The 15849-nt window shown below is 58.0% G+C and overlaps 2 protein-coding genes across 2 annotated transcripts; both read left to right on the top strand.

Annotated features, from left to right (window-relative positions):
• Window positions 1-1329: 1329 nt before the first annotated feature.
• Window positions 1330-2273, top strand: LOC138735148 (putative uncharacterized protein DDB_G0290521; the record flags this gene model as incomplete). The annotated part of the gene is given in 2 exon segments (XM_069883054.1): window positions 1330-1486; window positions 1489-2273. Coding segments are annotated over 2 exon segments (942 nt in total), but the record flags the coding sequence as incomplete, so codon positions are not given.
• Window positions 2274-5154: 2881 nt separating this feature from the next.
• On the top strand, window positions 5155-15849 carry CDC37 (cell division cycle 37, HSP90 cochaperone). The gene is made up of 8 exons (XM_069883048.1): window positions 5155-5292; window positions 6450-6731; window positions 6833-6938; window positions 8966-9081; window positions 10886-11008; window positions 12315-12497; window positions 14326-14397; window positions 15543-15849. Exons 1-8 carry the CDS (start codon window positions 5191-5193, stop codon window positions 15690-15692), a joined length of 1134 nt encoding a protein of 377 aa, XP_069739149.1. The 5' UTR covers window positions 5155-5190; the 3' UTR covers window positions 15693-15849.

Below are 15849 nucleotides of genomic sequence, written 5' to 3'. Positions count from 1 at the left end.
CCAATCTAGGGAATCCCCTCCTCCCTCCATAGGGATCCCCCCATCCAGGGATTCCCCCCCCCCCCAAATCTAGGGAATCCCCCCCCTCCCTCCATAGGGATCCCCCCATCCAGGGATTTCCCCCCCCCCCTCCAATCCAGGAAACCGGCCCCCCCCAGTGGGGATCCCCTCTTCTATGCCCCCCCCCCATCCAGGGATCCCCCTCCCCAATGAGGAATCCCCCCTCTATGCCCCCCCAATCCAAGGATCCCCTTCCCAGGGATCCCCCCCTCTATTCCCCCCCCTGCTTCATGGGGGTCCCCCCATCTAGGGATTCCCCCCCACCTCCGGGGATCCTTTTCCCTCTATGCCCCCTTCACGGGGATCCCTCCCAATGCCCCCCCCCTCAAGAACCCCAATTCAGGGATCCCCCCCCATCCAGGGATTCCCCCCTCCATGAGGAGCCCCCCCATTCACCCCCTATGGGGATCCCCCCCCAATGCCCCCCCCCCAAGAACCCCAATTCAGGGATCCCCCCCCATCCAGGGATTCCCCCCTCCATGAGGAGCCCCCCCATTCACCCCCTATGGGGATCCCCCCCAATGCCCCCCCCCCTCAAGAACCCCAATTCAGGGATCCCCCCTATTCAGGGATTCCCCCCCTGCCCCGAGGATCTCCTCCCCTATATGCCCCCCCCCAACTCCATGGGGATCCCCCCCTCTATCCTGCCCCCCCATCACGGGGATCCCCCCCCCAGGATCCCCCAATTCAGGAATTCCCCCCCTCCCTGGGAATCCCCTCCCCTCTATGCCCCCTCCCCATGGGGATCCCCCCCTCTATGCCCCCCCCACGGGGATCCCCCCCTCTATGGCCCCATGGGGACACCCCCCATGCCCCCCCCACGGGGATCCCCCCCTCTATGGCCCCATGGGGACACCCCCCATGCCCCCCCCCATGGGGATCCCCCCCTTCTATGCCCTCCACAGGGATCTCCCCCATGCAGGGATCCCCCTCCTCTATGGAGACCCCCCCCCCATCAGGACACCCCCCACTCATGAACCCCCATGGACACCATCCCCATCCCGGACACCGACCCCATCCCAACCCTAATCTCTATCCCAGACACCATCTCCATCCAGGACACCATCTCCATCCCAGACACCATCTCCATCCCAGACACCATCCCCATCCCGGACACTGTCTCCATCCTGGACACCATCTCCATCCCGGACACCGTCTCCATCCCAATCCCAATCTCCATCTAGGACACCATCTCCATCCCAGACACCGACCCCATCCCAATCCCGATCTCTATCCCAGACACCATCCCCATCCCAATCCTGATCTCCATCTAGGACACCATCTCCATCTAGGACACCATCTCCATCCCAGACACCATCTCCATCCCGGACACCGTCTCCATCTAGGACACCATCTCCATCCTGGACACTGTCTCCATCCCAATCCCAATCTCCATCCCAATCCCAATCTCCATCTAGGACACCATCTCCATCCCAGACACCGACCCCATCCCAATCCCGATCTCTATCCCAGACACCATCCCCATCCCAATCCTGATCTCCATCCCGGACACAACTCCATCCCAGACACCATCCCCATCCCGGACACCGTCTCCATCCTGGACACCGTCTCCACCTTGGACACCATCCCTACCCCGGACACCATCTCCATCCCGGACACCATCTCCATCCCGGACACCATCTCCATACAGGACACCATCTCCACCTCAGACACCATCTCCATCCCAGACACCATCCCCATCCTGGACACCGTCTCCATCTAGGACACCATCTCCATCCCAGACACCATCCCCATCCCAATCCCGATCTCCATCCCAGACATCGTCTCCATCCCGGACACTGTCTCCATCCCAGACACTGTCCCCATCCTGGACACTGTCTGCATCCCAGACACCGTCTCCATCTAGGACACCATCTCCACCTTGGACACCATCCCTATCCCGGACACCATCCCCATCTAGGACACCATCTCCATCCCAGACACCGACCCCATCCCAATCCCGATCTCCATCCTGGACGCCATCCCCATCCCTGGACGCCATCCCCATCCCTGGACGCCGTCCCCATCCCGGACACCATCCTCATCCCAACACCATCCTCATCCCAACACCATCCCCATCCTGGACACCATCCCCATCCTGGACACCATCCCCATCCCAACACCATCTCCATCCCATGCTACGTCCCCACCACAGCCCACGTCCCCACCATGGACACCGTCCCCATCCCAGCCATCAAGTCATAGAATCCTAGAATGGGTTGGGTTCAAGGGACCTCCAAGCCCATCCAGTTCCACGGGATCAGGGGCTCCAAGCCCCATCCAACCCGTTTCTCCTCCCCCCATCCCATCGCTATCTCTCCAATTTAGAGAGAAGGATGTTGTGGGGACCACATCGAGGGAACGGTTGGTGGGAATGGTTGGACTCGAGGATCCAGTGGGTCTTTTCCAACCTGGTGAGTCTATTATCCTAGGAAAGGCTTCACCGAAGCCCAGCTAGATCCCACCCATCGGTTGTCCTGTGTCCACATCGGAGAAAGCCGCTCGGTTGGTGGGGCAGGACATCAGCAGAGCTTCCAGGAGGATCTCCACGAGCTTCCCAGGCGCAGAGGAGGGGCTGAAGGGTCTTCTCTTCTACCTATACCACTGGGCGCATCAACCTTCTTCCGGTCCCTGAGGACTTCTCCTGCCTGCCAGGACCCTTCGGATATCACGGAGATTGGCTCGGCCACCCCACCAGCCAAGCCCCTCGGGGCTCTGGGATGGATCTCGTCAGGTCCCGTAGACTTCGTTCAGGTTCCTCAGGTCATCGTGACCCTGATCCTCCTCCACAGTGGGAGAGGAGCTACCCGCTGGTCACCATCCCGCTGTCCCACGACCCAGGAGGAGGGGAGGAGAGCGGCTGTCGGTGAAGAACGAGGCAAGAGAGTCGTTGAGTCCCTCAGCCTCGTCCTCGCCTGGTGATACGAGGTCACCACTCCCAACCCATCAATGGGAGGAACCTTCTCTTTGACCGGTGGACCTGGAGGAGCCCTTCTTGCTGGTCTTCGCTCCCCTTGCCGAGTCCAGCTCCTTGGCCTTCCTGACCTCATCCCGACCCAACTGGGCTCTTGTCCCTCATAGAAAGGACCTTAAAGACCTGCCAGCTCCGTCCTGCTCCCTCGTCCCCGAGGACCACGTCCCTCAGGACCTTGGACTCCACCAGAGCGTGATCCCTGCAGCCCAGGCTGACTCCGATCCAGACGTTACCGATGAGTTTGATGTCATCGATGAGTCCCTACCCCAGCCATGTCCCCATCCTGGACACCGTCCCCATCTTGGACGCCGTCCTCACCTCCACCAACGTCCCCATCCCACCCAATGTCCCCATCTGAGCCAACGTCCCCACCTGGGACACCATCTCCACAGCAGGTCACGTCCCCACCTCAGCCGATGTCCCCATCCTGGACACCGTCCCCACCCCAACGATGGCTCCAGCGTGGACACCACCTCCAGAACAGGCCATCTCCCCATCCCATCCACGTCCTCACCCGTCTTGGACACCGTCCCCACCCCAGCCAACGTCCCCACCTTGGACACCAGCTCCGTCTTGGTCACCGTCCCCATGTTGGTCACTGTCCCCCCATGTCCCCCCATCTCCCCCCATGTCCCCATATCCCCCTATGCCCCCTATACCCCCATCTCCCCTCATCCCCCCATGTCCCCCCATGTCCCCCATACGCCATGTCCCTCCATGTCCCCCTATGCCCCCATGTCCCCCCATATCCCCATGTCCCCCCATATCCCCCTATGCCCCCCATGTCCCCCTATGCCCCCCATGTCCCCCCATATCCCCCTATGCCCCCCATGTCCCTCTATGCCCCCCATGTCCCCATAACCCTCTATGCCCCCATGTCCCCCCATGTCCCCATGTCCCCTTATGCCCCCCATGTCCCCATATCCCCCCTGTCCCCCCATATCCCCCTATGCCCCCCATGTCCCCCTATGCCCCCCATGTCCCCATATCCCCCCTGTCCCCCCATATCCCCCTATGCCCCCCATGTCCCCCTATGCCCCCCATGTCCCCCCATATCCCCCTATGCCCCCCATGTCCCTCTATGCCCCCCATGTCCCCATAACCCTCTATGCCCCCATGTCCCCCCATGTCCCCATGTCCCCTTATGCCCCCCATGTCCCCATATCCCCCCTGTCCCCCCATATCCCCCTATGCCCCCCATGTCCCCCTATGCCCCCCATGTCCCCATATCCCCCCTGTCCCCCCATATCCCCCTATGCCCCCCATATCCCCCTATGCCCCCCATGTCCCCATATCCCCTCTATGCCCCCCATGTCCCCATATCCCCCTATACCCCCATCTCCCCCCATCTCCCCCTATGCCCCCATCTCCCCCCATGTCCCCATGTCCTCCCATATCCCCATGTCCCCCCATATCCCCCCTATGCCCCCCATGTCCCCATATCCCCCCTGTCCCCCCATATCCCCCTATGCCCCCCATGTCCCCCTATGCCCCCCATGTCCCCATATCCCCCCTATGCCCCCCATGTCCCCCCTGTCCCCCCATATCCCCCTATGCCCCCCATGTCCCCATAACCCTCTATGCCCCCATGTCCCCCCATGTCCCCCTATGCACCCCATGTCCCCATATCCCCCCTGTCCCCCCATATCCCCCTATGCCCCCCATGTCCCTCTATGCCCCCCATGTCCCCATAACCCTCTATGCCCCCATCTCCCCCCATGTCCCCATGTCCTCCCATATTCCCATGTCCCCCCATATCCCCTCTATGCCCCCCATGTCCCCATAACCCCCTATACCCCCATCTCCCCCCATGTCCCCACATCCCTCCATGTCCCCAATCCCTCCATCTTCCCCTTCGTCCCCCCACCCACGTCTCCCCACCCCCCCTTTCTTTTAAGTCGCGTGTCCCTTTAAGACTGCCGCCATCTTTACTCTGGGTGAGACGCCCTTCGCGCCCCACCCTCCGCGCTGTACGCATGCGCTACGCGGCCTCTGGCGCCACCGGAAGTGCGTAACCGGAAGTACCCGGGGCGGAACCGGAAGTGCGCGGGTGGGGCGCGGGCGCTGGAGGCTTCGAGAAGCGGCCGCGAACTCCCGGTTGGGGCTTGTTGGGGGGGGGGGGCGGCGAGCAGAGGCCGCTCGGAGGCCGCGGGGCCATGGTGGATTACAGCGTGTGGGACCACATCGAGGTGTCGGACGATGAGGACGACACGCACCCCAACATCGACACCGCCAGCCTCTTCCGATGGCGGCACCAGGTCGGTGACCGGGCCCCAAAGAGGTGGGGGGGCTCCCTTCTTCCCTTAGTGACCGGTCCCCAAAGAGCCGGGGCGGCTCCCCTCTTCCTTTAGTGACCGGTCCCCAAAGAGGGGGGGGCTCCTCTCTTTCCTTAGTCACCGGTCCCCAAAGAGGGGGGGGGGGCTCCTCTCTTTCCTTAGTGACCGGTCCCCAAAGAGGGGGGTGGGGACTCCCTTCTTCCCTTAGTGACCGGTCCCCAAAGCGGGGGGGGGCTCCCCTCTTCCCTTAGTGACCGGTCCCCAAAGGTGTGGGGGGGGCTCCTCTCTTCCCTTAGTGACCGGGCCCCAAAGTGGGGGGGGGGCTCCCCTCTTCCTTTAGTGACCGGGCCCCAAAGTGGGGGGGGGGGGGGCTCCTCTCTTCCCTTAGTGACCGGTCCCCAAAGAGGGGGGGGCTCCCCTCTTCCTTTAGTGACCGGGCCCCAAAGTGTGTGTGTGGGGGGGGCTCCTCTCTTCCCTTAGTGACTGGTCCCCAAAGGGGGGGGGGGGGGGGCTCCTCTCTTCCCTTAGTGACCGGTCCCCAAAGGGGGGGGGGGCTCCTCTCTTCCCTTAGTGACCGGTCCCCAAAGTGGGGGGGGGGGCTCCCCTCTTCCTTTAGTGACCGGGCCCCAAAGTGGGGGGCGGGGGGGGGCTCCTCTCTTCCCTTAGTGACCGGTCCCCAAAGTGGAGTGGGGGGGGGGTGCTCCCTGTTGCCATAGCAACCACGCCCTCTCAGGGGGGTCCCTGTGCCCCCCCTTTCCCCTGCATCCCCCTGTTTCCATGACAACCAGCCCCCCCCCCCAGCCTCTCCGCGTCCCCCCGGCTCTGGATTCTGGCGGCTCCATCATTCCAGAGGTTCCAAACTCCTGAAGTTTTTTTCCCCTCGGCGAGAGGCACAAACCTGGGGGGGGGGGGGCTCTGGGATCAAATATTCCAGGACCTGGAAACCCTGGAATTTTGGATTCTGCTCCGATTTAACTGGAACGCCGCCTCTGCTACAGCTTTTCCCTCCCAATTCCGCGCCGGGGCTGGATTTTTAATTTCTAAACCGGGTTCGGGAACATCCATAGGGATAAGAGCTTCCCGGCAGCCGGAATTGCCGTCGGAGTTAACGATCCCCCCCACCTCGTGCTTCCCCGCAGGCTCGATTGGAGCGCATGGAGCAATTCCAGAAGGAAAAGGAAGAGCTGGATAAGGGCTGCCGGGAGTGTAAGCGGAAGCTGGCCGAGTGCCAGCGGAAAATGAAGGAGCTGGAAGTGGCCGAGAAGGAAAACGGGAAGGGAGAGCTGGAAAAACTCCAGGCGGAAGCGCAGCAGCTGCGGAACGAGGAGAAGAGTTGGGAGAATAAGTTGGAAGAGCTGCGGAAGAAGGAGAAGAACATGCCCTGGAACGTCGACACCCTCAGCAAGGACGGCTTCAGCAAGGTGGGTTTTGAGGAGGGGGGTGGAATCCAGCATTCCCAGGGTTTTTTTTCCTGGGGTTTTTCCTGGAGCGTCTTCCCGACTCGGTTCCTTCTGCTTCCCAGAGCGTCTTCAACGTCAAAGCGGAGGAGGTGGAGGAGACGGAGGAGCAGAAGGAGAAGAAGCACAAGTCGTTTGTGGAGCGCTACGAGAAGCAGATCAAACACTTCGGTGAGCGGCTCCACGGTCCTGGGAAACTCCTTCCGGGAGGCCTGGAAACCCCTTCCCGGGGTGCTCATGAGGCTTTGAAGCAGGGAAACCCCTTCCTGGAGCTGGGAAACCCCTTCCTGGGATGTCCCTGTGGCTTTGGAGCTGGGAAACCCCTTCCTGGAGCTGGGAAACCCCTTCCTGGGATGTCCCTGTGGCCTTGGAGCAGGGAAATCCCTTCCTGGAGCCGGGAAACCTCCCCCTGGAGCTGGGAAATCCCTTCCTGGGATGTCCCTGTGGCCTTGGAGCAGGGAAACCCCTTCCTGGAGCAGGGAAATCTCTTCCTAGGATGTCCCTGTGGCCTTGGAGCAGGGAAATCCCTTCCTAGAGCTGGGAAACCCCTTCCTGGGATGTCCCTGTGGCCTTGGAGCTGGGAAATTTCCCCCTGGAGCAGGGAAACCCCTTCCTGGCAGTCAGGAAACCTCTTTATGGGATGTCCCTGCGGCTTTGGAGTTGGGAAACTTGCCCCTGGAGCAGGGAAATCCATTTCTGGCAGCCAGGGAACCTCTTATGGGATGCTTATCCCGAAACTGAGGTGTTTGATCCTGAATTTGAGGAGCTCATCCCAAAACTGAGGCGTTTGAGTCCAAAACTGAAGTGGCTTATGTTGAATTTGAGGCGTCGGAGTCCCAGTTTGAGGCGTCGGAGTCCCAGTTTGAGGCGTCGGAGTCCCAGTTTGAGGCGTCGGAGTCCCGGTTTGAGGCGTCCGAGTCCCAGTTTGAGGCGTCTCATATTGAATTTGAGGCGTTTGATTCCAGATTTGAGGTTTTTGATCCCCAAACTGAGGCGGCTCAAATTGAATTGGAGGCGTTTGGTCCCAAATTGGAGGCGTTTGGTCCCAAATTGGAGGCGTTTGGTCCCCAAACTGAGGGGGCTCATATTGAATTTGAGGTGTTTGATTCCAAAACTGAAGTGGCTCATATTGAATTTGAGGCATTTGATCCCCAAATTGAGGCGTTTGATCCCAAAACTGAAGTGGCTTATGTTGAATTTGGGGCGTTTGATCCGGAATTTGGGGCGTTTGATCCGGAATTCGAGGCGGCTCATGTTGAATTGGAGGCGTTTGATCCCAAAACTGAAGTGGCTTATGTTGAATTTGGGGCGTCTGATCCCCAGTTTGAGGCGTCTGATCCCCAATTTGAGGCGTTTGATCCCAAAACTGTAGTGGCTTATGTTGAGTTTGAGGCGTCCGAGTCCCAGTTTGAGGCGTCCGAGTCCCAGTTTGAGGCGTCTCATATTGAATTTGAGGCGTTTGATTCCAGATTTGAGGTTTTTGATCCCCAAACTGAGGCGGCTCAAATTGAATTGGAGGCGTTTGATCCCCAAAACTGAGGCGTTTGATCCCCAAAGTGAGGCAGCTGATATTGAATTTGAGGCTTTTGATCCCAGATCTGAGGCGTTTGATCCCAAAACTGAGGCGGCTCATATTGAATTGGAGGCGTTTGGTCCCAAATTGGAGGCGTTTGGTCCCCAAACTGAGGGGGCTCATATTGAATTTGAGGTGTTTGAGTCCAAAACTGAAGTGGCTCATATTGAATTTGAGGCGTTTGATCCCCAAATTGAGGCGTTTGATCCCCAAATTGAGGCGTTTGATCCCAAAACTGAAGTGGCTTATGTTGAATTTGAGGCGTCTGAGTCCCGGTTTGAGGCGTCTGAGTCCCGGTTTGAGGCGTCTGAGTCCCGGTTTGAGGCGTCTGAGTCCCAGTTTGAGGCGTCTGAGTCCCAGTTTGAGGCGTCCGAGTCCAAAACTGAAGTGGCTTATGTTGAATTTGGGGCGTTTGGTCCGGAGTTTGGGGCGTTTGGTCCGGAGTTTGGGGCGTTTGGTCCGGAGTTTGGGGCGTTTGACCCAGAATTTGGGGCGTTTGACCCAGAATTTGGGGCGTTTGGTCCGGAATTTGGGGCGGCTCATGTTGAATTGGAGGCGTTTGATGCGGGGTTGGAGTTGTTTGACCCCCCCAGGCTGACGGGGTTGTCGGTGCCGCTCTCCGCAGGGATGCTGCGGCGCTGGGACGACAGCCAGAAGTACCTCTCGGACAACCCGCACCTCGTTTGCGAGGAGACTGCTAATTACCTGGTGATCTGGTGCATCGACCTGGAGGTGGAAGAGGTGAGGGAGCGGGATCGTCGCTGCTCCTTGGGCTGCTTTGCCTGCCGGGATCCGGGGAGCTGTGGGATCCGTGGGATCCAGGGAGTCAGGAGAGCTGTAGGATCCAGGGAGCAGTGGAATCCGTGGGATCTGGGGAGCGGAGGGGATCCGTGGGATCCAGGGAGCTGTGGGGTCCATGGGATGGAGGGAGTGATGGGATCCATGGGATCTGGGGAGCTATGGGATCAAGGGATCTGTGGGATTCAGGGATCTGTGGGATCCCAGCAGTCATGAGATCTGTGGGATCCAGGGAGCTGTGGGGATCCATGGGATCTGAGGAGTGGTGGGATCCGTGGGATCCAGGGAGCGATGGGATCCAGACAATCGTGAGATCCGTGGGATCCAGGGAGCAGTGGAATCTGTGGGACCCAGACAGTCATGAGATCCGTGGGATCCAGGGAATGATGGGATCTCTGTAGTCATGAGATCCGTGGGATCCAAGGAGTGGTGGGGATCCATGGGATCCAGGGAGTGATGGGATTCAGGCAGTCCCAAGATCCATGGGATCCAGGGAGCGGTGGGATCCAGGGAGCAGTGCAATCTGTGGGATCCAGGAAGCGTTGGGATCCAGACTTTCACGAGATCTGTGGATCCAGGGAGCAATGGGATCCTGGCAGTCAGGAGATCCGTGGGATCCGGGGAGCAGTGGGGTCCATGGGATCGAGGGAGTGATGGGATCCATGGGATCTGGGGAGCTATGGGATCAAGGGAGTGATGGGATCCAGACTGTCATGAGATCTGTGGGATCCAGGGAGCTGTGGGGATCCGTGGGATCTGAGGAGTGGTGGGATCCAGGGAGTGATGGGATCCAGACAGTCATGGGATCCGTGGGATCTGTGGGATCCAGGGAGTAATGGGATCTGTGGGATCCAGGGAGCGATGGGATCCCTGTAGTCATGAGCTCCGTGGGATCCAGGGAGTGGTGGGGATCCATGGGATCGGGGGAATGATGGGATCCATGGGATCCGGGGAGCTATGGGATCAAGGGAGTGATGGGATCCAGACTGTCACGAGATCTGTGGGATCCAGGGAGCTGTGGGATCTGTGGGATCTGAGGAGTGGTGGGATCCATGGGATCCAGGGAGCAATGGGATCCAGACAGTCATGAGATCTGTGGGATCCAGGGAGCGGTGGAATCCGTGGGATCCAGGGAGCGGTGGGATCCAGACTGCCACGAGATCTGTGGATCCAGGGAGCGATGGGATCCTGGCAGTCAGGAGATCCGTGGGATCTGGGGAGCGATGGGATCAGTGGGATCCAGGGAGCAGTGGAATCTGTGGGATCCCAGCAGTCATGAGATCTGTGGGATCCAGGGAGCTCTGGGGATCCGTGGGATCTGAGGAGTGGTGGGATCCAGGGAGCGATGAGATCCAGGCAGTCATGAGATCCATGGGATCCAGGGAGCGATGGGATCCCTGTTATCATGAGATCCGTGGGCTCTGAGGAGCGGTGGGATCCGTGGGATCCAAGGAGTGATGGGATTCAGGCAGTCCCGAGATCCGTGGGATCCAGGGAGCGGTGGAATCCATGGGATCCAAGGAGCTGTGAGATCCAGGTAGTCACGAGATCTTTGGGATCCAGGGAGTGATGGGATCCTGGCAGTCAGGAGATCCGTGGGATCCAGGCAGTCCTGCCGCCATCCCTGGACGCCGGGGATGGTCCCACCACCATCCCTGGACGCCGGGGATGGTCCCTCCGCTTCCCTGCTCCGGGCATGGTGGCTCTGGGGGGGTTTCGGGGTGCTGAGCTCCGTCTTCTCCGGCAGAAACACGCGCTGATGGAGCAGGTTGCCCACCAGACCATCGTCATGCAGTTCATCCTGGAGCTGGCCAAGAGCCTCAAGGTGGATCCCAGAGCCTGTTTCCGACAGTTCTTCACCAAGATCAAGGTGAGGAGCCCGAAATTCCACCCCTGGAGCGGGAATTTTGGGGCTCCCCGGCATCTGGGGGGGCTTCGAGGGTGGAAGGGAGCAGCAGGGTGGGACCCCCGGTTGGATTTGGGGGGTCTGGAGGACTCCAACGCCTCCCAGATGGATTTGAGCAGGGAAGGAGGTTTGGGAAGGTTCTGAAAGGCCACCCCCCCGATGGATTTTTGGGGGAATGGGGGTCTGGGAGCCCCTAAATGCCCCCCCAAAATGGATTTGGGGTGGGAATGGGGGTCTGGGAGCCCCTAAATGCCCCCCCGGATGGATCGGGGGTGGGAATGGGGGTCTGGGAGCCCCTAAATGCCCCCCCGGATGGATCAGGGGTGGGAATGGGGGTCTGGGAGCCCCTAAATGCCCCCCCGGATGGATCAGGGGTGGGAATGGGGGTCTGGGAGCCCCTAAATGCCCCCCCAGATGGATCAGGGGTGGGAATGGGGGTCTGGGAGCCCCTAAATGCCCCCCCGGATGGATCAGGGGTGGGAATGGGGGTCTGGGAGCCCCTAAATGCCCCCCCAGATGGATTTGGGGTGGGAATGGGGGTCTGGGAGCCCCTAAATGCCCCCCCGGATGGATTTGGGGTGGGAATGGGGGTCTGGGAGCCCCTAAATGCCCCCCCGGATGGATTTGGGGTGGGAATGGGGGTCTGGGAGCCCCTAAATGCCCCCCCGGATGGATTTGGGGTGGGAATGGGGGTCTGGGAGCCCCTAAATGCCCCCCGAGATGGATTGGGGGTGGGAATGGGGGTCTGGGAGCCCCTAAATGCCCCCCCGGATGGATTTGGGGTGGGAATGGGGGTCTGGGAGCCCTGAAATGCCCCCCCAGATGGATCAGGGGTGGGAATGGGGGTCTGGGAGCCCCTAAATGCCCCCCCGGATGGATTTGGGGTGGGAATGGGGGTCTGGGAGCCCCTAAATGCCCCCCAAAATGGATTTAGGGTGGGAATGGGGGTCTGGGAGCCCCTAAATGCCCCCCCGGATGGATCAGGGGTGGGAATGGGGGTCTGGGAGCCCCTAAATGCCCCACCAGATGGATTTGGGGTGGGAATGGGGGTCTGGGAGCCCCTAAATGCCCCCCAAAATGGATTTAGGGTGGGAATGGGGGTCTGGGAGCCCCTAAATGCCCCCCCAAAATGGATTTAGGGTGGGAATGGGGGTCCGGACGGAGCCAGAGGCCGCTCTGGGTGGCCTGGGACTGGCGCTGGGGGTCAGCGAGGACCCGAGCAGCCCCCCTAGATGGATTTTTGGGGGGTTTGTCCCCCCCGCCCCCGCAGACGGCCGACCAGCAGTACATGGAGGGCTTCACGGACGAGCTGGAGGCCTTCAAGGAGCGAGTGCGCGGGCGGGCCAAGGCGCGCATCGAGAAGGCGATGAAGGAGTACGAGGAAGAGGAGCGGCAGAAACGCTTGGGCCCCGGCGGCCTCGACCCCGTGGAGGTCTACGAGTCCCTCCCCGCGGTGAGTATCCCCCCTCCTCGCTTCGTTTCGGGGCCTTAAAGCCGAAAAAACGAGGCGTGAAGGGCCCCAGGAGGCCGTAAACCCCTAAAGAAAAGGGAAAAGCTTCTCGAAAAGGACCGTAAATCGTTAAAAGAGACCTTAAAACGTAGAAAAGATGTAAAATCCCCCCTCAAAAGGGCGTAAAGCCCCTTCCTGAGAGGGTAAAAAGGGCTTTTTTTCAAATGGAAGCATAAAAAAAGCATAAAAAGCTTCCAAAATGGCGTGAAGTCCCCCCAAAAAGGGTGTGAATCGTTTGAAAAAAGGCATTAAAGCATAAAAAATGGTGTGAAGACCCCCAAAAGGGCATAAAGCCCCCCCTGCGAGGGGTGGGAATCGTTTTAAAAAAGGCATTAAAGCTTAAAAAAGGCATTAAAGCTTAAAAAAAAGCTCCCAAAAGGGTGTAAAGTCCCTCCAAAAAGGGGGTGGATTGTTTTAAAAAGACATTAAAGCATAAAAAAGGGCATAAAGACCCTCCAAAAGGGAGTATAGACCCCCCCCAAAGAGGATTAATCATTAAAAGAGGTGTTAAAACATAAAAAACGGCGTAAAACTCTCTGCAAAGGGTATAAAGGTCCCCCAAGAGGGCATAACGCCCCCCTAAAAGAGGGTAAAAAGCTAAAAGATAAAGCATAAAGCCACAAAAAAAGAGTGTAAAGCCCCCCCCAAAGAGGGGAAAGCATTAAAAAGGGGCGTTAAAGCATTAAAAAGGGGCGTTAAAGCATTAAAAAGGGGCGTTAAAGCATTAAAAAGGGGCGTTAAAGCATTAAAAAGGGGCGTTAAAGCATTAAAAAGGATATTAAAGCATAAAAAAGGGTGTAAAGCCCCCACCGAAGAGGGGAAATCATTAAAAAAGGGCGTTAAAGCGTTAAAAAAGGGCGTTAAAGCGTTAAAAAAGGGCATTAAAGCGTTAAAAAAGGACATTAAAGCATAAAAAAGGGTTGTAAAGCCCCCACCAAAGAGGGGAAAGCATAAAAAAAGGGGGTTAAAGCATAAAAAAAGGGTGTTAAAGCATAAAAAAGGGTGTAAAGCTCCCACTAAAGAGGGGAAAGCATAAAAAAGGGTGTTAAAGCATTAAAAAAGGGCATTAAAGCAATAAAAGGGTGTTAAAGCATCAAAAAAGGGCGTTAAAGCATAAAAACGGGTGTAAAGCCCCCACCAAAGAGGGGAAAGCATAAAAAAAGGGGGTTAAAGCATAAAAAAAGGGTGTTAAAGCATAAAAAAGGGTGTAAAGCTCCCACTAAAGAGGGGAAAGCATAAAAAAAGGGGGTTAAAGCATAAAAAAAGGGTGTTAAAGCATTAAAAAAGGGTGTAAAGCTCCCACTAAAGAGGGGAAAGCATAGAAAAAGGGCGTTAAAGCATCAAAAAAGGGCGTTAAAGCATAAAAATGGGTGTAAAGCCCCCACCAAAGAGGGGAAATCATAAAAAAGGGCATTAAAGCATTAAAAAAGGGCGTTAATGCGTTAAAAAAGGACATTAAAGCATAAAAAAGGACATTAAAGCCCCCACCAAAGAGGGGAAAGCATAAAAAAGGGGCGTTAAAGCGTTAAAAAGGACATTAAAGCATAAAAAAGGGGGTAAAGCCCCCACCAAAAGAGCGTGAATCGCTTCAAAAAGGTCTTGAAGCTCCTCCAGGGGGTGTCAAGGCCCCTCCAAAAGAGGAAAAATCATTCAAAAAGGCATAACCCTCCAAAAAAAAAGGGTGTAAACCACTAAAAGGGTGTAAAACACTAAAAAAAAAAAAGGGTGTAAGCGTCTTTAACGGCCTCTGGGCTCCTCTCGGCCCCACCAGGAGCTGCAGAAATGCTTCGACGTGAAGGACGTGCAGATGTTGCAGGACACGATCAGCAAAATGGATCCAACCGTGAGTGTTTCCACCTCCTGGAATCCTTGGGGGGGACAAATTAGCAGGGATTCCACCCCGCTCCGAGTGCTCCCGGTCCCTCTGAATGGATTTGGAGAAGGACTTGGGGGTGCTGGGGGAGGAGAAGCTCCACAAGAGCTGGTGGAGCGAGGCCGGAGGAGGCCACGGAGATGATCCGAGGGCTGGAGAACCTCCTGACCAAGGCTGAGACTTGGGGTTGTCCAGCCTGGAGAAGAGAAGGCTCTGGGGAGACCTTAGAGCAGGTTCCAGTAGGGAAAGGGGTCTGGGAAGCTTCCACGGGATGAGGTTGCCCTTGGCTGCTCCATTCTTGGAAGTGTCTGAGGCCAGGTTGGATCTGGATGGGCTTTGAGGTCCTTCCAACCCATCCCATCATTCCATGGTTCTCCTGGGATGGGAAGGGGTTCCTGCCCACGGGGTTGGATCTGGATGGGCTTTGAGGTCCTTCCAACCCATCCCATCCCACCATTCCATGGTTCTCCTGGGATGGGAAGGGGTCCCTGCCCACAGGGTTGGATCTGGATGGGCGTTGAGGTCCTTCCATCCCATCCCACCATTCCATGGTTCTCCTGGGATGGGAAGGGGTCCCTGCTCATGGGGTTGGATCTGGATGGGCTTTGAGGTCCCTCCAACCTAACCATCCCACCATTCCATGGTTCTCCTGGCATGGGAAGGTGTCCCTGCCCACAGGGTTGGATCTGGATGGGCTTTGAGGTCCCTCCAACCCATCCCATCCCACCATTCCATGGTTCTCCTGGGATGGGAGGTGTCCCTGCCCACGGGGTTGGATCTGGATGGGCTTTGAGGTCCTTCCAACCCATCCCACCATTCCATGGTTCTCCTGGGATGGGAAGGGGTCCCTGCCCACGGGGTTGGATCTGGATGGGCTTTGAGGTCCTTCCAACCCATCCCATCCCACCATTCCATGGTTCTCCTGGGATGGGAGGTGTCCCTGCCCCCGGGGTTGGATCTGGATGGGCTTTGAGGTCCTTCCAACCCAACCCATCCCATCATTCCATGATTCTCCTGGGATGGGAAGGGGTCCCTGCTCATGGGGTTGGATCTGGATGGGCTTTGAGGTCCTTCCAAGCCAACCCTTTCCATGATTCCTTGTTTCTCCGTGGCAGGAGGCCAAGTACCACATGCAGCGCTGCATCGACTCGGGGCTCTGGGTCCCCAACGCCAAGGGAGCCGAAGGCGCCGAGAAAGGCAGCGGCGAAGCCGTCTACGAGGAGATCCCCAAGGAAAACGGCGACGAGGAGAAAGGGAAACCGTGAGGCGAGGGGGGTGGGAGGGGGGAAAAAAGAGACATCAAGCCACAACGGAGGCTCAAAGCATAAAAAAAAAATCAGTTGTAAAGCTTAAAAATCACTGTAAAGCGTAAAAATGAAGTTGTAAAGCATAAAAAGAGAGTTTTAAGGCGTAAAACCAAAA

Source organism: Phaenicophaeus curvirostris, unplaced genomic scaffold (assembly GCF_032191515.1).
Source record: "Phaenicophaeus curvirostris isolate KB17595 unplaced genomic scaffold, BPBGC_Pcur_1.0 scaffold_492, whole genome shotgun sequence".
Taxonomy (NCBI): Eukaryota; Metazoa; Chordata; class Aves; order Cuculiformes; family Cuculidae; genus Phaenicophaeus; species Phaenicophaeus curvirostris.
The sequence above is the reverse complement of the archived record's forward strand: the minus strand, read 5'-3'. Positions and strand labels throughout refer to the sequence as shown.